Source organism: Falco cherrug, unplaced genomic scaffold (genome assembly GCF_023634085.1).
Source record: "Falco cherrug isolate bFalChe1 unplaced genomic scaffold, bFalChe1.pri scaffold_286, whole genome shotgun sequence".
Classification (NCBI taxonomy): Eukaryota; Metazoa; Chordata; class Aves; order Falconiformes; family Falconidae; genus Falco; species Falco cherrug.
Genome location: NW_026599449.1, coordinates 1 through 21,096, shown reverse-complemented (window position 1 = coordinate 21,096; position 21,096 = coordinate 1). Strand labels below are relative to the sequence as shown.

At 60.9% G+C, this 21,096-nt stretch overlaps 1 protein-coding gene across 1 annotated transcript in view; it reads right to left on the bottom strand.

The window, feature by feature from the left end:
* The window catches only part of LOC102055915 (sarcoplasmic/endoplasmic reticulum calcium ATPase 1-like), a 36,111-nt gene extending 15,053 nt beyond the window's left edge, over window positions 1-21,058 (bottom strand). The window contains 14 exon segments of the mRNA XM_055700448.1: window positions 1,462-1,682; window positions 2,762-2,830; window positions 2,832-3,098; window positions 6,290-6,508; window positions 6,935-7,060; window positions 8,765-8,896; window positions 9,915-10,017; window positions 10,835-10,923; window positions 12,711-12,877; window positions 14,790-15,087; window positions 17,199-17,293; window positions 18,955-19,012; window positions 19,014-19,027; window positions 20,923-21,058. Of these exon segments, the coding sequence (XP_055556423.1) occupies window positions 1,462-1,682; window positions 2,762-2,830; window positions 2,832-3,098; window positions 6,290-6,508; window positions 6,935-7,060; window positions 8,765-8,896; window positions 9,915-10,017; window positions 10,835-10,923; window positions 12,711-12,877; window positions 14,790-15,087; window positions 17,199-17,293; window positions 18,955-19,012; window positions 19,014-19,027; window positions 20,923-21,010 (1,946 nt within the window). The 5' untranslated portion in view covers window positions 21,011-21,058.
* Between the last annotated feature and the right edge of the window lie 38 nt (window positions 21,059-21,096).

The window sequence follows — 21,096 nt, the reverse complement described above, 5'->3', positions numbered from 1 at the left end:
GAGGAACCAGTGGGGGATGGGATGGAGCTGGGGAAACTGGTGGGACTGGGAGGTCCTGGAAGGAAGCTGGTGAGATGGTGGGACTGGGACTGACTGGGATGGGCTGGAGGGGACTGGGATGGACTGGGATGGGCTGGAGGGGATTGGGATGGACTGGGATGGGCTGGAGGAACTGGTGGAGGACATGAGGAACCGGTGGGGGATGGGATGGAGCTGGGGAAACTGGTGGGACTGGGAGGTCCTGGAAGGAAGCTGGTGAGATGGTGGGACTGGGACTGACTGGGATGGGCTGGAGGGGACTGGGATGGACTGGGATGGGCTGGAGGGGACTGGGAAAGCTGGGTTGGACTGGAGGAACTGGTGGAGGACATGAGGAACCGGTGGGGGACAGGATGGAGCTGGAGAAACTGGTGGGACTGGGACTAACTGGGATGCACTGGGATGGACTGGAGGGGACTGGAAGGGACTGGAGGAACCGGTGGGGGTTGGGATGGAGCTGAGGAAACTGGTGGGACTGGGAGGTCTTAGGAGGAAGCTGGTGAGATGGTGGGACTGGGACCAACTGGGATGGACTGGGATGGACTGGAGGGGACTGGGAAAGCTGGGTTGGACTGGAGGAACTGGTGGAGGACATGAGGAACCGGTGGGGGATGGGATGGAGCTGGGGAAACTGGTGGGACTGGGAGGTCCTGGAAGGAAGCTGGTGAGATGGTGGGACTGGGACTGACTGGGATGGGCTGGAAGGGACTGGAGGAACCGGTGGGGGATGGGATGGAGCTGGGGAAACTGGTGGGACTGGGAGGTCCTGGAAGGAAGCTGGTGAGATGGTGGGACTGGGACTGACTGGGATGGGCTGGAAGGGACTGGAGGAACCGGTGGGGGATGGGATGGAGCTGGGGAAACTGGTGGGACTGGGAGGTCCTGGAAGGAAGCTGGTGAGATGGTGGGACTGGGACTGACTGGGATGGGCTGGAAGGGACTGGAGGAACCGGTGGGGGATGGGATGGAGCTGGGGAAACTGGTGGGACTGGGAGGTCCTGGAAGGAAGCTGGTGAGATGGTGGGACTGGGACTGACTGGGATGGGCTGGAAGGGACTGGAGGAACCGGTGGGGGATGGGATGGAGCTGGGGAAACTGGTGGGACTGGGAGGTCCTGGAAGGAAGCTGGTGAGATGGTGGGACTGGGACTGACTGGGATGGGCTGGAGGGGACTGGGACTGACTGGGATGGGCTGGAGGGGACTGGGACTGACTGGGATGGGCTGGAGGGGACTGGGATGGACTGGAGGGGACTGGGAAAGCTGGGTTGGACTGGAGGAACTGGTGGAGGACATGAGGAACCGGTGGGGGACGGGATGGAGCTGGAGAAACTGGTGGGACTGGGAGTTCCTAGAAGGAAGCTGGTGAGATGGTGGGCACTGGGACCAACTGGGCCAAACTGGGCTGAACTGGGCGGCCTCACCAGACCACCTCGCCGACGTTGGAGGAGATGAGGTAGCGGATGAACTGCTTCATGTTGTTGTAGATGGCGCGCCCCTCCTCCACCGCCGCCACGATGGTGGAGAAGTTGTCGTCGGCCAGGACCATCTCGGAGGCCGTCTTGGCCACCGCCGTCCCCGAGCCCATGGCGATGCCGATCTCCGCCTTCTTCAGCGCCGGCGCGTCGTTCACCCCGTCACCCGTCTGGGGGGGGAGGGGAAGAGGGTCGTGGGTGGTCTGAAGGTCATGGGTGGTGCCCAAGGGGGTGGTGGTCCCCCAAAACCCACGTCAGATGGATGGTGGACCTCCAAAACCACGTCAAGAGTCTTGGTAGGCCCCCAAAACTACGTCAGATAGATGGTGGATCCCCAAAACCACGTCAAGAGTCTTGGTGGGCCCCCAAAACCCACATCAAGAGTCTTGGTGGACCCCCAAAACTATGTCAGACCGATGGTGGACCCCCAAAACTATGTCAGACCGATGGTGGATCCCCAAAACTATGTCAGACCGATGGTGGATCCCCAAAACTATGTCAAGAGTCTTGGTGGACCCCCAAAACTACGTCAGATCGACGGTGGACCCCCAAAACCATGTCAAAAGTCTTGGTTGGCCCCCAAAACCCACACCAAGAGTCTTGGTGGACCCCCAAAATGACGTCAGATCGATGGTGGACCCCCAAAACTACGTCAAGAGTCTTGGTAGGCCCCCAAAACCACGTCAAGAGTCTTGGTGGACCCCCCAAACTATGTCAGATCGATGGTGGACCCCCAAAACCACGTCTAGAGCCTTGGTGGGCCCCCAAAACCATGTCAAGAGTCTTGGTGGGCCCCCAAAACCACGTCAAGAGTCTTGGTGGACCCCCAAAACGATGTCAGATGGATGGTGGGCCCCCAAAACCACGTCAAGAGCCTTGGTGGACCCCTAAAACGTCGTCAGATCGACGGTGGACCCCCAAAACCATGTCAAAAGTCTTGGTTGGCCCCCAAAACCCACATCAAGAGTCTTGGTGGACCCCCAAAACGACGTCAGATCGATGGTGGGCCCCCAAAACCACGTCAAGAGCCTTGGTGGGCCCCCAAAACCACGTCAAGAGCCTTGGTGGGCTCCCAAAACCACGTCAAGAGTCTTGGTGGGCCCCCAAAACGACGTCAGATCGATGGTGGGCCCCCAAAACCACGTCAAGAGCCTTGGTGGGCCCCCCAAACTATGTCAGATGGATGGTGGGCCCCCAAACCCACGTCAGATGTCTCTTGCCCCCCCGCCCCCGCCCCCCAGCCCCTCACCATGGCGGTGATCTCGTCGAAGGACTGGAGGAACTCGACGATCTTGGACTTGTGGGTGGGCTCGACGCGGGGCGAAGCAGCAGGCGCGGCGGCAGGCCTCCCGCTGCTCGGCGGGGGGGAGGTCATCGAACTCGCGGCCGGTGTAGGCCCGTCCCGTCACCTCCTCGTCCTCGCTGAAGATGCCGATGCGGCGGCAGATGGCGATGGCCGTCCCCTTGTTGTCCCCCGTGATCATGATCACCCGGATCCCGGCGTCGCGGCACAGGCGGATGGAGCCCATCACCTCCTTCCGCGGCGGGTCCAGCATCCCCACGCAGCCCACGAAGGTCAGGTCCACCTAGGGGTGGGGTGGGGTGGGACGGGGATGGGACACGGGCACCCAAAAAGAACGACTTGTAACCCCTGAGGGCATCAAAAAGCCACCCGAGAAGGTTCTAGAAGGATCTTGGGTCTAAGAACCCCATGGAGATGCCACCAGGAACCGTTGGGTGGCCAAGGAACCTACGGAGAAGATGTTCCATGGCCATAGAAGACCAGGAACCCCACGGAGATGCCACCAGGCACCCTTAGGTGACCAAGGAACGTAGGGAGAGGACATTCCATGGCCATAGAAGACCAGGAACCCCACGGAGATGCCACCAGGAACACTTGGGTGGCCAAGGAACCTAGAGAGTGGACATTCCATGGCCATAGAAGACCAAGAACCCCACGGAGATGCCACCAGGAACAGTTGGGTGGCCAAGGAACCTAGGGAGTGGACATTCCATGGCCATAGAAGACCAAGAACCCCATGGAGATACCACCAGGCACCCTCAGGTGACCAAGGAACCTATGGAGAGGACGTTCCATGGCCATAGAAGACCAAGAACCCCATGGAGATGCCACCAGGAACACTTGGGTGGCCAAGGAACCTAGAGAGTGGACATTCCATGGCCATAGAAGACCAAGAACCCCATGGAGATGCCACCAGGCACCCTCAGGTGACCAAGGAACCTATGGAGAGGACGTTCCATGGACTAGATGGCCCCAAGAACCCCACGGAGATGCCACCAGGCACACTTGGGCGGCCAAGGAACCTATGGAGTGGACATTCCATGGCCATAGAAGACCAAGAACCCCACGGAGATGCCACCAGGCACACTTGGGCGGCCAAGGAACCTAGAGAGTGGACATTCCATGGCCATAGAAGACCAAGAACCCCACGGAGATGCCACCAGGAACACTTGGGTGGCCAAGGAACCTATGGAGTGGACATTCCATGGCCATAGAAGACCAAGAACCCCACGGAGATGCCACCAGGAACACTTGGGCGGCCAAGGAACCTATGGAGAGGACGTTCCATGGCCATAGAAGACCAAGAACCCCACGGAGATGCCACCAGGAACACTTGGGTGGCCAAGGAACCTAGAGAGTGGACATTCCATGGCCATAGAAGACCAAGAACCCCACGGAGATGCCACCAGGCACCCTCAGGTGACCAAGGAACCTATGGAGAGGACGTTCCATGGCTATAGAAGACCAAGAACCCCACGGAGATGCCACCAGGAACACTTGGGCGGCCAAGGAACCTATGGAGAGGACATTCCATGGCCATAGAAGACCAAGAACCCCACGGAGATGCCACCAGGAACACTTGGGCGGCCAAGGAACCTAGGGAGTGGACATTCCATGGCCATAGAAGACCAAGAACCCCATGGAGATACCACCAGGCACCCTCAGGTGACCAAGGAACCTATGGAGAGGACGTTCCATGGCCATAGAAGACCAAGAACCCCACGGAGATGCCACCAGGAACACTTGGGTGGCCAAGGAACCTAGAGAGTGGACATTCCATGGCCATAGAAGACCAAGAACCCCACGGAGATGCCACCAGGCACCCTCAGGTGACCAAGGAACCTATGGAGAGGACGTTCCATGGCCATAGAAGACCAAGAACCCCACGGAGATGCCACCAGGCACACTTGGGCGGCCAAGGAACGTAGGGAGAGGACATTCCATGGCCATAGAAGACCAAGAACCCCACGGAGATGCCACCAGGAACACTTGGGTGGCCAAGGAACCTAGGGAGTGGACATTCCATGGCCATAGAAGACCAAGAACCCCACGGAGATGCCACCAGGAACACTTGGGTGGCCAAGGAACCTAGAGAGTGGACATTCCATGGCCATAGAAGACCAAGAACCCCACGGAGATGCCACCAGGCACCCTCAGGTGACCAAGGAACCTATGGAGAGGACATTCCATGGCCATAGAAGACCAAGAACCCCATGGAGATGCCACCAGGCACACTTGGGTGGCCAAGGAACCTATGGAGAGGACATTCCATGGCCATAGAAGACCAAGAACCCCACGGAGATGCCACCAGGAACACTTGGGTGGCCAAGGAACCTAGAGAGTGGACATTCCATGGCCATAGAAGACCAAGAACCCCACGGAGATGCCACCAGGCACACTTGGGCGGCCAAGGAACCTATGGAGAGGACATTCCATGGCCATAGAAGACCAAGAACCCCATGGAGATGCCACCAGGAACACTTGGGTGGCCAAGGAACCTAGAGAGTGGACATTCCATGGCCATAGAAGACCAAGAACCCCACGGAGATGCCACCAGGCACACTTGGGCGGCCAAGGAACCTATGGAGTGGACATTCCATGGCCATAGAAGACCAAGAACCCCACGGAGATGCCACCAGGCACACTTGGGCGGCCAAGGAACCTATGGAGAGGACATTCCATGGCCATAGAAGACCAAGAACCCCACGGAGATGCCACCAGGCACACTTGGGCGGCCAAGGAACCTATGGAGAGGACATTCCATGGCCATAGAAGACCAAGAACCCCACGGAGATGCCACCAGGCACCCTCAGGTGACCAAGGAACCTATGGAGAGGACGTTCCATGGACTAGATGGCCCCAAGAACTCCACGGAGATGCCACCAGGCACACTTGGGCAGCCAAGGAACGTAGGGAGAGGACATTCCATGGCCATAGAAGACCAAGAACCCCATGGAGATGCCACCGGGCACACTTGGGCGGCCAAGGAACCTAGGGAGTGGACATTCCATGGCCATAGAAGACCAAGAACCCCATGGAGATGCCACCAGGCACCCTCAGGTGACCAAGGAACCTATGGAGAGGACGTTCCATGGACTAGATGGCCCCAAGAACCCCACGGAGATGCCACCAGGCACACTTGGGCGGCCAAGGAACGTATGGAGAGGACATTCCATGGCCATAGAAGACCAAGAACCCCACGGAGATGCCACCAGGCACACTTGGGCGGCCAAGGAACCTATGGTGAGGACATTCCATGGCCATAGAAGACCAAGAACCCCACGGAGATGCCACCAGGCACACTTGGGCGGCCAAGGAACCTATGGAGAGGACATTCCATGGCCATAGAAGACCAAGAACCCCACGGAGATGCCACCAGGCACCCTCTAGGTGACCAAGGAACCTACGGTGAGACCCCAGGGAGGTCCTATGGGTGCCCATCCCCCCCCCCCCCCTTCCCTTCCCGCGAGTCACCTCGTACTCGGCGAACTTGGTGGAGTCCTCCAGGACCATGTCCTCCTTCTTGGGGGGGGTGTCGCGGGTGGCCAGGGCCAGGCAGCGCAGCGTGTCCCGCCCCGTCCCCCACTCCTTGATGACCCCCAAGATCTTGTCCTTGATGGTCGGGGTCAAGGGGACCCTCGCGGTGCCCACCCGGACGTAGTTGCAGCGGTCGATGACCCCCTCGGGGGCGCCCTGGGGGTGGGGGAGGGGAGAGGGGGAGGTCATGGGGGGGTGGGGTGGGGTGGTGGGACCGGGGGTGGGGGATGGGTGGTGGGACGTGGGGATGGGGTGGTGGGACACGAGGATGGGGTGGTGGGACCTGGCTGGGGTTGGGGGATGGGTGGTGGGACGTGGAGATGGGTGATGGGTGGTGGGACCAGGTTGGGGGTGGGGGATGGGTGGTGGGACGTGGAGATGGGGTGGTGGGACCACGGGTGGGGTTGGGGGATGGGTGGTGGGACGTGGAGATGGGTGATGGGTGGTGGGACCTGGTTGGGGGTGGGGGATGGGTGGTGGGACACGAGGTTGGGGACACGGGCTGGTGGGACCTGGGGTTGAGGTGGTGGGACCTGGGTCCGTGGGGCGGGGGGAGGGGCCGGGGTGGGGGGAGGGGCGCACCTTGACGAACATCTTGTTGCCGACGGCGGCGCGCGAGGCCTTGGCGGGGCAGCAGAAGACCGACATGGACTTACGGTCGCGGGAGAACTCCAGGGTGAACTCCTTCCGCATCAGCTGCTTGATCACCTGGGGTCAGGGGTCACGGGGTCAGGGGTCACGGGGTCACCCCAAGGGCACGGGGGTCAGTGGGGACACGGGGGGGGCGTGGGGTCAACGGGGGACGTGGAGGACATGGAGGTGACCTTGGGGACACCAGGGGCGTGGGGTCAACGGGGTCATCTTGGGGACATGGAGGTGACCTTGGGGTCACCAAGGACATGGGGTCAACAGGGTCATGGGGTCATCTCGGGGTCATCTTGGGGTCATCAAGGTCAATGGGGACATGGAGGTGACCTTGGGGTCAGCAAGGACACGGGGTCAACAGGGTCATCTTGGGGACATGGAGGTGACCTTGGGGTCACCAAGGACACGGGGTCAATGGGGATATGGGGTCATCTTGGGGTCATCAAGGACATGGGGTCAATGGGGACATCTTGGGGACATGGAGGTGACCTTGGGGTCACCAAGGACATGGGGTCAATGGGGTCAACGGGGACATGGAGGGGACCTTGGGGTCACCAAGGACACGGGGTCAACGGGGTCATCTTGGGGACATGGAGGTGACCTTGGGGTCATCAAGGACATGGGGTCAATGGGGACATCTTGGGGACATGGAGGTGACCTTGGGGTCACCAAGGACACGGGGTCAACAGGGTCAACGGGGACATGGAGGTGACCTTGGGGTCAGCAAGGACATGGGGTCAATGGGGACATGGGGTCATCTTGGGGTCATCAAGGACATGGGGTCAACGGGGACATGGGGAGGAGCCTGGGGACACCAAGGACATGAGGTCAACAGGGACATGGAGGTGACCTTGGGGTCACCAAGGACATGGGGTCAACAGGGTCATCTTGGGGACATGGAGGTGACCTTGGGGTCAGCAAGGACATGGGGTCAATGGGGTCAATGGGGACATGGAGGTGACCTTGGGGTCATCAAGGACATGGGGTCAACAGGGTCAACGGGGACATGGAGGTGACCTTGGGGTCACCAAGGACATGGGGTCAATGGGGTCAACGGGGACATGGAGGTGACCTTGGGGACACCAAGGACATGGGGTCAACGGGGACATGGGGTCATCTTGGGGTCATCAAGGACATGGGGTCAACAGGGTCAACGGGGACATGGAGGTGACCTTGGGGTCACCAAGGACATGGGGTCAATGGGGTCAACGGGGACATGGAGGTGACCTTGGGGACACCAAGGACATGGGGTCAACGGGGACATGGGGTCATCTTGGGGTCATCAAGGACATGGGGTCAATGGGGTCAACGGGGACATGGAGGTGACCTTGGGGTCACCAAGGACACGGGGTCAACAGGGTCATCTTAGGGACATGGAGGTGACCTTGGGGTCACCAAGGACACGGGGTCAACAGGGTCATCTTGGGGACATGGAGGTGACCTTGGGGTCTTCAAGGACATGGGGTCAATGGGGTCATCTTGGGGACATGGAGGTGACCTTGGGGTCAGCAAGGACATGGGGTCAATGGGGTCATCTTGGGGACACGGAGGTGACCTTGGGGACACGCCGGCCACCGTTGACCACCTTGACGGTCCCCACCAAGAAACCGCAGCCAGTTCCCCCGGCGGGGCCACCGGGCCAAGTTCTCCTGACCTTGGTGGGACCACCAAGGTGCCACCAAGAAGATGATGGCTGGGGGAGGTGCCCAGGGTGGGGGAGGTGCCCAGGGTGGGGGAGGTGCCCAGGGTGGGGGAGGTGACACTCACGGAGTTGCAGGCGTTGGCCCGTTCCACCTTGGAGAGGCTGCGGACGTCGGTGTTGAAGACGTTCATCTTCTCCACCAGGCAGGTCAAGGCCGTCTCGGTGGCTTCCCCCACCTTCTCGTAGACACCTTTGGCCTGAGGTGATGGGGGGAGGGGACAACCGAGGTCACCACGGGGGGGGGGGGGAGGTGTCACCACGGGGGGGGGTGGTGGTGGTGAAGGTGGTGGTGAAGGTGGTGGTGAAGGTGGTGGTGAAGGTGGTGGTGGTGGTGATGGTGGTGGTGAAGGTGGTGGTGAAGGTGGTGGTGAAGGTGGTGGTGAAGGTGGTGGTGAAGGTGGTGATGGTGGTGAAGGTGGTGGTGATGGTGGTGAAGGTGGTGGTGATGGTGGTGGTGATGGTGGTGGTGGTGGTGGTGATGGTGAAGGTGGTGGTGATGGTGGTGGTGAAGGTGGTGGTGATGGTGGTGGTGGTGGTGACGGTGGTGGTGGTGATGGTGAAGGTGGTGGTGGTGGTGATGGTGGTGAAGGTGGTGGTGATGGTGGTGAAGGTGGTGGTGAAGGTGGTGGTGATGGTGGTGGTGATGGTGGTGAAGGTGGTGGTGATGGTGGTGGTGATGGTGGTGGTGATGGTGGTGGTGGTGGTGACGGTGGTGGTGGTGATGGTGATGGTGGTGGTGGTGAAGGTGGTGGTGGTGGTGATGGTGGTGAAGGTGGTGGTGAAGGTGGTGGTGATGGTCATGGTGATGGTGGTGGTGATGGTGGTGGTGATGGTGGTGGTGGTGATGGTGGTGGTGGTGATGGTGGTGGTGATGGTGGTGGTAGTGGTGGTGGTGGTGATGGTGGTGGTGAAGGTGGTGGTGAAGGTGGTGGTGGTGGTGGTGGTGATGGTGGTGAAGGTGGTGGTGATGGTGGTGGTGATGGTGGTGAAGGTGGTGGTGATGGTCATGGTGATGGTGGTGGTGGTGAAGGTGGTGGTGAAGGTGGTGGTGATGGTCATGGTGATGGTGGTGGTGATGGTGGTGGTGGTGGTGATGGTGGTGGTGATGGTGGTGGTGATGGTGGTGGTGATGGTGGTGGTGAAGGTGGTGGTGAAGGTGGTGGTGGTGATGGTGGTGGTGGTGATGCTGGTGCTGGTGCTGGTGGTGGAACCCACCTCGTTGTAGTCCAAGGAGGAGTCGTTGCAGAGGGCGCAGATGGTGGCCAACTCCACCAGCCCATCGTACTGGCCGGCCTTGACCGGTTTCTCCTGCTTCATCCTGGGGTGGGGTGGGGGAGGGGACAATTGGGGACAATGTCCTGTCCCCTCCCCCACCCGGCGTTGTGTGTGTCCCATCCACCCCCCCCCCCCTCCCCCACCCGGGGCCTCCTGGTGGCTCCAAAATTGGGTGTCACCACAGCGCGGGGCGGGGGGAGGAGACGGTTGGGTGGCCCAAGGGTCTGCAAGAGCTTCTGGGGGGTCTCCGTGGGCTCCTTGGTGGCCCCATGGACCTTCTGAGGTCTCCATGGACCTTCTGAGGTCCCCAAGGACCCCCCCTGATGTCCCCATGGACCCCCCTGATGTCCCCATGGACCTTCTGAGGTCCCCAAGGGCAACCACGAGGGGCCACCACCAACCCATGGGTGACGGGGCCACCACCAGGACCCAAGAGGGGGTCTCCATGGTCCCATGGGTGACAGGGCCACCACGAGGGGCCACCACCAACCCATGGGTGACGGGGCCACCACCAGGACCCAAGAGGGGGTCTCCATGGTCCCATGGGTGACAGGGCCACCACGAGGGGCCACCACCAACCCATGGGTGATGGGGCCACCACCAGGACCCAAGAGGGGGTCTCCATGGTCCCATGGGTGACAGGGCCACCACGAGGGGCCACCACCAACCCATGGGTGACGGGGCCACCACCAGGACCCAAGAGGGGGTCTCCATGGTCCCATGGGTGACAGAGCCACCACGAGGGGCCACCACCAACCCATGGGTGATGGGGCCACCACCAGGACCCAAGAGGGGGTCTCCATGGTCCCATGGGTGACGGGGCCACCACGAGGGGGTCCCATGGGTGACGGGTCACTCACACTTCTCCCTCGGGGGCGTAGGTGGAGCCGCTGATGGAGAACTCGTTGAGGGCGCAGGTGTCACCTTCCACCTTGTCCACGATGAACATCTGAGGTGGGGGGGGGGGGGGGGGACAGAAGGACACAAAACAGGGTCAGGGGTGGCCCGGGGGAGGGGTCCCGGGGTCACCCAAGGGGACATCAGGGGTCATTGGGGCCACCCATGGGGACATGATGGGTTCTGGAGGACCTTGGGCCACCCATGGAGGTGGGATGGGTTCTGGGGGACCTTGGGCCACCCATGGAGGTGGGATGGGTTCTGGGGGACCTTGGACCACCCATGGAGGTGGGATGGGTTCTGGGGGACCTTGGGCCACCCATGGGGACATGATGGTTCCTGAAGGACCTTGGGCCACCCGTGGAGGTGGGATGGGTTCTGGGGGACCTTGGGCCACCCATGGGGACATGATGGTTCCTGAAGGACCTTGGGCCACCTTTGGAGGTGGGATGGGTTCTGGAGGACCTTGGACCACCCATGGAGGTGGGATGGGTTCTGGAGGACCTTGGACCACCCATGGAGGTGGGATGGGTTCTGGGGGACCTTGGGCCACCCGTGGAGGTGGGATGGGTTCTGGGGGACCTTGGGCCACCCATGGAGGTGGGATGGGTTCTGGGGGACCTTGGGCCACCCATGGGGACATGATGGTTCCTGAAGGACCTTGGGCCACCCGTGGAGGTGGGATGGGTTCTGGGGGACCTTGGGCCACCCATGGGGACATGATGGTTCCTGAAGGACCTTGGGCCACCCGTGGAGGTGGGATGGGTTCTGGGGGACCTTGGGCCACCCATGGGGACATGATGGTTCCTGAAGGACCTTGGGCCACCCGTGGAGGTGGGATGGGTTCTGGGGGACCTTGGGCCACCCATGGGGACATGATGGTTCCTGAAGGACCTTGGGCCACCCGTGGAGGTGGGATGGGTTCTGGGGGACCTTGGGCCACCCATGGAGGTGGGATGGGTTCTGGGGGACCTTGGGCCACCCATGGGGACATGATGGTTCCTGAAGGACCTTGGGCCACCCGTGGAGGTGGGATGGGTTCTGGGGGACCTTGGGCCACCCATGGGGACATGATGGTTCCTGAAGGACCTTGGGCCACCCGTGGAGGTGGGATGGGTTCTGGGGGACCTTGGGCCACCCATGGGGACATGATGGTTCCTGAAGGACCTTGGGCCACCTTTGGAGGTGGGATGGGTTCTGGAGGACCTTGGACCACCCATGGAGGTGGGATGGGTTCTGGGGGACCTTGGACCACCCATGGAGGTGGGATGGGTTCTGGGGGACCTTGGGCCACCCGTGGAGGTGGGATGGGTTCTGGGGGACCTTGGACCACCCATGGAGGTGGGATGGGTTCTGGGGGACCTTGGACCACCCATCATGGAGGTGGGATGGGTTCTGGGGGACCTTGGGCCACCCATGGGGACATGATGGTTCCTGAAGGACCTTGGGCCACCCGTGGAGGTGGGATGGGTTCTGGAGGACCTTGGGCCACCCATGGAGGTGGGATGGGTTCTGGGGGACCTTGGGCCACCCATGGAGGTGGGATGGGTTCTGGGGGACCTTGGGCCACCCATGGAGGTGGGATGGGTTCTGGGGGACCTTGGGCCACCCATGGAGGTGGGATGGGTTCTGGGGGACCTTGGGCCACCCATGGGGACATGATGGTTCCTGAAGGACCTTGGGACACCCATGGAGGTGGGATGGGTTCTGGGGGACCTTGGGCCACCCATGGAGGTGGGATGGGTTCTGGGGGACCTTGGGCCACCCATGGAGGTGGGATGGGTTCTGGGGGACCTTGGGCCACCCATGGGAGCCTGGGCCCACCCGTGGGCACCCAACCTTGCAGACGGACATCTGGTTGGTGGTGAGGGTGCCGGTCTTGTCGGAGCAGATGACGGAGGTGCAGCCCAGGGTCTCCACCGAGGGCAGGCTGCGCACGATGGCGTTCTTCTTGGCCATGCGCCGCGTCCCCAGCGCCAGGCAGGTGGTGATGACGGCCGGCAGCCCTGGGGGAGGGGTGTCCTCAGCCCCAACCGCTGGGCCACTAGGCCCGCGGTGGGGCCGCCAGACCCATGGGGTGGCCACCAGGCGTGTGGTGGGGGCCACCAGGCCTAAGGTGGAGCTTCCAACCCCATAGCTGACCCAAGATGGACCTTCCAACTCCTTAAGTGACCCAAGATGGACCTTCTACCCCCGTAGGTGACCAAGGATGGACGCTCTAACCCCATAAGTGACCACAGATGGACCTTCTAACCCTACAGGTGACCCAAGATGGACCTTCTAACCCCATAAGTGATCCAAGATGGACCTTCCAACCCCATAGCTGACCAAAGATGGACCTTCCAACGCCCTAGGTGACCAAAGATGGACCTTCTAACGCTACAGGTGATCCAAGATGGACCTTCTAGCCCCACAGGTGACCCAAGATGGACCTTCTAACCCTAAAGGTGACCAAGGATGGACCTTCTAACCCCACAGGTGATCCAAGATGGACCTTCTAACCCCATAAGTGATAAAATACGGATGTTCTAACCCCATAAGTGACCCAAGATGGACCCTCCAACCCCACAGTTGACCAAGGATGGACCTTCTAACCCCATAGTTGACCCAAGATGGACCTTCTGACCCCATAAGTGATCAAATACGACGTTCTAACCCCATAAGTGACCCAAGACGGACCCTCCAACCCCACAGTTGACCAAGGATGGACCTTCTAACCCTACAGGTGACCCAAGATGGACCTTCTGACCCCATAAGTGATCAAATACGGACGTTCTAACCCCACAGCTGACCCAAGATGGACCTTCTAACCCCACAGCTGACCCAAGATGGACCTTCTAACCCCATAAGTGACCCAAGATGGACCTTCTAACCCTACAGGTGACCCAAGATGGACCTTCTGACCCCATAAGTGATCAAATACGGACGTTCTAACCCCATAAGTGACCTAAGACGGACCCTCCAACCCCACAGTTGACCAAGGATGGACCTTCTAACCCCATAGCTGACCAAAGATGGACCTTCTGACCCCATAGCTGACCAAAGATGGACCTTCTAACCCCATAAGTGATCAAATACGGACGTTCTAACCCCATAGGTGACCCAAGATGGACCTTCTAACCCCACAGCTGACCCAAGATGGGCCTTCTAACCCTACAGGTGACCCAAGATGGACCTTCTAACCCTACAGGTGATCCAAGATGGACCTTCTGACCCCATAAGTGATCAAATACGGACGTTCTAACCCCATAAGTGACCTGAGACGGACCCTCCAACCCCACAGTTGACCAAGGATGGACCTTCTAACCCCATAGCTGACCAAAGATGGACCTTCTGACCCCATAGCTGACCAAAGATGGACCTTCTAACCCCATAAGTGATCAAATACGGACGTTCTAACCCCATAGGTGACCCAAGATGGACCTTCTAACCCCACAGCTGACCCAAGATGGGCCTTCTAACCCTACAGGTGACCCAAGATGGACCTTCTAACCCTACAGGTGATCCAAGATGGACCTTCTGACCCCATAAGTGATCAAATACGGACGTTCTAACCCCATAAGTGACCTGAGACGGACCCTCCAACCCCACAGTTGACCAAGGATGGACCTTCTAACCCCATAGTTGACCCAAGATGGACCTTCTAACCCCATAAGTGATCAAATACGGACGTTCTAACCCCATAAGTGACCTAAGACGGACCCTCCAACCCCACAGTTGACCAAGGATGGACCTTCTAACCCCATAGCTGACCAAAGATGGACCTTCTAACCCCATAGCTGACCAAAGATGGACCTTCTGACCCCATAACTGATCAAATACGGACGTTCTAACCCCATAAGTGACCTAAGACGGACCCTCCAACCCCACAGTTGACCAAGGATGGACCTTCCAACCCCACCGAACCCCTGAGGAGACCTTCTGGGATGGCGGCGACGGCCAAGGCGACGGCGATTTTGAAGTAGTAGATGGCGCCGCGGATCCAGGAGCCACCATGGACGGGGTCGTTGAAGTGGCCGATGTTGATGAGCCAGACGGCGACGCAGATGAGGGAGATGACCTTGGAGAGCTGCTCCCCGAACTCGTCCAGCTTCTGCTGCAGCGGCGTCTTGTCCTGCTCGGTGGCCGCCATCTCGTCCCGGATCTTCCCGATCTCCGTGTTGACCCCCGTGGCCACCACGATGCCCACGGCTTTGCCGGCCCCGATGTTGGTGCCCTGGGGGGGGGGGGGGGAGGGGCATGGAGAGGTGGTGGGACATGGTGGGACACGGGGTGGGACGTGGTGGGACACGGGGTGGGACGTGGTGGGACATGGGGTGGGACACGGGGTGGGACACGGGGTGGGACACGGTGGGACACGGGGTGGGACACGGTGGGACGTGGTGGGACGTGGTGGGACACGGTGGGACACGGTGGGACACGGTGGGACACGGTGGGGACACGGGGTGGGACACGGGGTGGGACACGGGGTGGGACACGTGGTGGGACACGTGGTGGGACACGTGGTGGGACACGGTGGGACGTGGTGGGACGTGGTGGGACGTGGTGGGACACGGTGGGACACGGAGGGGACACGGGGTGGGACACGGGGTGGGACACGGGGTGGGACACGGGGTGGGACGTGGTGGGACACGTGGTGGGACACGTGGTGGGACACGTGGTGGGACATGGTGGGACATGGTGGGACATGGTGGGACATGGTGGGACACGGGGTGGGACACGGTGGGACACGGTGGGACACGTGGTGGGACACGTGGTGGGACACGTGGTGGGACACGTGGTGGGACATGGTGGGACATGGTGGGACATGGTGGGACACGGGGTGGGACATGGTGGGACATGGTGGGACATGGTGGGACACAGGGTGGGACACAGGGTGGGACACGGTGGGACACGGGGTGGGACACGGGGTGGGACACGGGGTGGGACATGGTGGGACATGGTGACATGGTGGGACATGGTGGGACACGGGGTGGGACGGGGTGGGACACGGGGTGGGACACGGGGTGGGACACGGAGGGGACACGGAGTGGGACATGGTGGGACACGGGGTGGGACACGTGGTGGGACACGGTGGGACACGGGGTGGGACACGGGGTGGGACACGTGGTTGGACAATTGGTGGAACATGGTGGGACACGGGGTGGGACATGGTGGGACACGGTGGGACACGGGGTGGGACACGGGGTGGGACACGGGGTGGGGACACGGGGTGGGACACGTCATGGGACACGTGGCTGGACACGTGATGGGACATGTGGTGGGACACACGCGGTGGGACAGGGTGGGATGTGGGGTGGGACATGAGATACATGTGACAGGTGTGACAGGACGGGTGACAGGTGACATGTGTGACATGGGGCGACATGTAACAGGTGACATGTGACATGGGTGACACATGACAGGTGACGTGTGCGACATGGGGTGACATGTAACAGGTGACATGTGACATGGGTGACACATGACAGGTGACGTGTGACAGGGTGACGTGTGACAGGTGACACATGACATGTGTGACATGGGGTGGACACGTGTGGACATGTGACATGGATGACACATGTGACATGTGACAGGTGACACGCGTGGCACATGACATGTGTGACATGGGGTGACATGGGGTGACACATGTGACATGCGGTGACACGTGTGACAGGCGACATGTGACACATATGACAGGTGACATGTGACATGTGTGACAGGTGACATGTACAACAGGTGGACAGGTGTGACATGTGACATGGGTGACACACATGACAAGTGAAATGTGACATGATACATGTGACACGTGACATATAACACATGACATGTGACACGGGTGACACACGTGACATGGGTGACACACGTGACATGGGTGACACACGTGGACACGGGTGACAGGGGTGACACACGTGACATGGGTGACATATGACAGGTGACACGTGGACACACATGACAGGTGACACACGTGACATGGCATGTGACATGGGTGACACACATGACAGGTGGACACACGTGACATGGCATGTGACATGGGTGACATACATGACAGGTGACATGTGATGCGACACATGTGACACGTGACATATGACACATGACACATGAGACCACACGTGACACGGGTGACACACGTGACACGGGTGACACACGTGACACGGGTGACACACGTGACACGGGTGACACACGTGACATGGCATGTGACCATGGGTGACACATGACAGGCGACATGTGACGCGACACATGTGGACACATGACATATGACACACGTGACACGGGTGACACACATGACACGGGTGACACGGGTGACACACGTGACACGTGACACGTGACGGCGCCACGCGTGTCGCTCACGGAGAAGAGCATGTTCTTCTTGTCCTGGTTGACCGCGCGGGGGTCGGGCACCGGGTCCGTGTGTTTGATCACCGACACCGACTCGCCTGCGCCCAGTCACCACCAGTAAAAAACCAGTAAAAAACCAGTACCCGACCAGTACCGACCAGTACCACCCCAGTAACCCACCAGTAACCCACCAGTAAACCCCCCAGTAACACCCCAGTAACACCCCAGTAACACCCCAGTAACACCCCAGTGCACCGTGTTTTTTGACCACCGACACCGACTCGCCTGCGCCCAGTCACACCAGTAAAAAACCAGTAAAAAACCAGTACCGACCAGTACCACCCCAGCAACCCACCAGTACCTACCAGTAACCCCCCAGTAACCCCCCAGTAACCCCCCCAGTGCTCCGTGTGTTTGACCACCAACACTGACTCGCCTGCGCCCAGTCACACCAGTAAAAAACCAGTAAAAAACCAGTACCGACCAGTACCAACTAGTAACCCCCAGTACCACCCCAGTAGCCCACCAGTACCAACCAGTACCAACCAGTAACCCCCAGTAACCACCCCAGCATCCCACCAGTAAACCACCCGTAACACCAGTAACCACCAGTAACCCACCAGTAAACCCACCAGTACTGACCAGTAACCCCCAGTAGCCCCCCAGTGCTCCCAGTAGCCCTCCCCAGTCTATCCCAGTCCCTCCCATTCCCCCCCAGTCCTTCCCAGTCCCCTCCCAGTCCCTCCCAGTTCCCCCCAGTCCTTCCCAGTTCCCCTCCCAGTCCCTCCCAGTTCCCCACAGTCCCTTCCCAGTCCCCTCCCAGTACCACCCCAGTCCCTCCCGGTTCCCCACAGTCCCTCCCAGTCCCCCTCCCAGTGCCCCCCAGTCCTTCCCAGTCCCTCCCAGTGCCCCCCAGTCCCCTCCCAGTCCCTCCCAGTCCCCTCCAGTCCCCCTCCCAGTGCCCCCCAGTCCTTCCCAGTCCCCTCCCAGTGCCCTCCCAGTTCCCCACAGTCCCTCCCAGTCCCCTCCCAGTGCCCCCCAGTCCTTCCCAGTCCTCTCCCAGTCCCCTCCCAGTCCCTCCCAGTCCCTCCCGGTTTCCCCCCAGTCCTTCCCAGTCCCCCTCCCAGTCCCTCCCAGTGCCCCCCCAGTCCCCCTCCCAGTCCCTTCCCAGTCCCTCCCGGTTCCCCCCAGTCCTTCCCAGTCCCCTCCCAGTCCCTCCCAGTGCCCCCCAGTCCCCTGCCAGTGCCCCCCAGTCCTTCCAGTGCCCTCCCAGTCCCCTCCCAGTCCCTTCCCAGTCCCTCCCGGTTCCCCACAGTCCCCTCCCAGTCCCCCTCCCAGTGCCCCCCAGTCCCCTACCAGTGCCCCACAGTCCCCTACCAGTGCCCCCACAGTCCCTCCCAGTCCCCCTCCCAGTGCCCCCCAGTCCTTCCCAGTCCCCTCCCAGTCCCTCCCAGTGCCCTCCCAGTTCCCCACAGTCCCTCCCAGTCCCCTCCCAGTGCCCCCCAGTCCCTTCCCAGTCCTTCCCAGTCCCTCCCAGTGCCCTCCCAGTCCCCCTCCCAGTGCCTCCCAGTCCCCTCCCAGTCCCCTTCCCAGTCCCTCCCGGTTCCCCACAGTCCCTCCCAGTCCCCTCTCAGTGCCCTCCCAGTCCCTCCCAGTTCCCCACAGTCCCTCCCAGTCCCCCTCCCAGTGCCCCCCAGCCTCTCCCAATCCTTCCCAGTCCCTCCCAGTTTCCACCCAGTCCCCCTCCCAGTCCCGTACCAGTAAGGATGGGACTGGTCCACCCGAAGCGTCGTGGACTTGATGGAGATGATGCGGATGTCGGCCGGGGACCTTGTCACCCACTGGAGGGAACTGGGAGTTACTGGGAGCACTGGGAGGGGGTGGGGGGAGGGGCGGGGGGGCTGCTGGGAGCACTGGGAGGGGTGGGGGGAGGGGGCGGGGGGCTGCTGGGAGCACTGGGAGGGGGCGGGTGTGAGCGGCAAGGGGCTACTGGGAGATCCCAAATGATACTGGGAGCTACTGGGAGTTAACTGGGAGGGAGCTCCCAAGGGCTACCGGGGGGTACTGGGAGCTACTGGTGCTTACTGGGAAGGAGCTCCCAAAAGGCTACTGGTAGCTCCTAATAGCTACTGGGGGCTACTGGTGCTTACTGGGAGGGAGCTCCCAAGGGCTACTGGGAGGTCCTAATGGCAACTGGGGGTTACTGGGAGCTCCCAACGGCTACTGGGGGTTACTGGGAGCTCCTAACAGCTACTGGGGCTTACTGGGAGCTACTGGTGCTTACTGGGAGGGAGCTCCCAAAAGGGTACTGGGAGCTCCCAAGGGCTACTGGGAGCTACTGGTGCTTACTGGGAGGGAGCTCCCAAGGGGCTACTGGGAGGTTCCTAATGGCTATTGGGTGTTACTGGGGGCTACTGGGAGGTCCTAATAGCTTACTGGGGGTTTACTGGGAGCTACTGGTGCTTACTGGGAGGGAGCTCCCAAAGGGTACTGGGAGCTCCCAAGAGCTACTGGGAGGTCCTAATGGCTTACTGGGTGTTTACTGGGAGCTCCCAATGGCTACTGGGGGCTTACTGGGAGCTCCTAATACCTACTGGGGCTTACTGGGAGCTACTGGTGCTTACTGGGAGGGAGCTCCCACGGGCTACTGGGAGGTCCTAATGGCTATTGGGTGTTACTGGGGGCTACTGGGAGCTCCTAATAGCTACTGGGGGTTACTGGGAGCTCCTAATACCTACTGGGGCTTACTGGGAGGGAGCTCCCAAGGGCTACTGGCAGGTCCTTATGGCTACTGGGTGTTACTGGGAGCTCCCAATGGCTACTGGGGCTTACTGGGAGCTCCTAATACCTACTGGGGCTTACTGGGAGCTACTGGGGCTTACTGGGGAGGGAGCTCCCACGGGCTACTGGGAGGTCCCTAATGGCTATTGGGTGTTACTGGGGGCTACTGGGAGCTCCTAATAGCTACTGGGGGTTACTGGGAGCTCCTAATAGCTACTGGGGGTTACTGGGAGCTCCTAATACCTACTGGGGCTTACTGGGAGGGAGCTCCCAAGGGCTACTGGCAGGTCCTTATGGCTACTGGGTGTTACTGGGAGCTCCCAATGGCTACTGGGGGTTACTGGGAGCTCCTAATACCTACTGGGGCTTACTGGGAGCTACTGGTGCTTACTGGGAGGGAGCTCCCACGGGCTACTGGGAGGTCCTAATGGCTATTGGGTGTTACTGGGGGCTACTGGGAGCTCCTAATAGCTACTGGGGGTTACTGGGAGCTCCTAATAGCTACTGGGGGGTTACTGGGAGCTCCTAATACCTACTGGGGCTTACTGGGAGGGAGCTCCCAAGGGGCTACTGGCAGGTCCTTATGGCTACTGGGTGTTACTGGGAGCTCCCAATGGCTACTGGGGGTTACTGGGAGCTCCTAATACCTACTGGGGCTTACTGGGAGCTACTGGTGCTTACTGGGAGGGAGCTCCCACGGGCTACTGGGAGGTCCTAATTGGCTATTGGGTGTTACTGGGGGCTACTGGGAGCTCCTAATAGCTACTGGGGCTTACTGGGAGCTCCTAATACCTACTGGGGGTTACTGGGAGCTACTGGTGCTTACTGGGAGGGAGCTCCCACGGGCTCCTGGCAGCTCCCAAGAGCTACTGGGAGACCCCAATGGCTCCTGGGGGCTCCTGGGAGGGCCGGGGGGTGCCCGCCCCTCCCCCCCCCCGCCGCCCCTCCCCCTCACCGGCCACCTCGGCGATGTCGCCGGGTACCAGGTCTCGCGCTTTGATGCGCTGGACGCTCTTGCGGTCGCTGCGATAAACCTTCCCCATCTCGGGCTCGTACTCCTTGAGCGCCTCGATGGCGTTCTCCGCGTTCCGCTCCTGGGGGGAGGGGCGGGGGGGGAGGGGCAATGGGG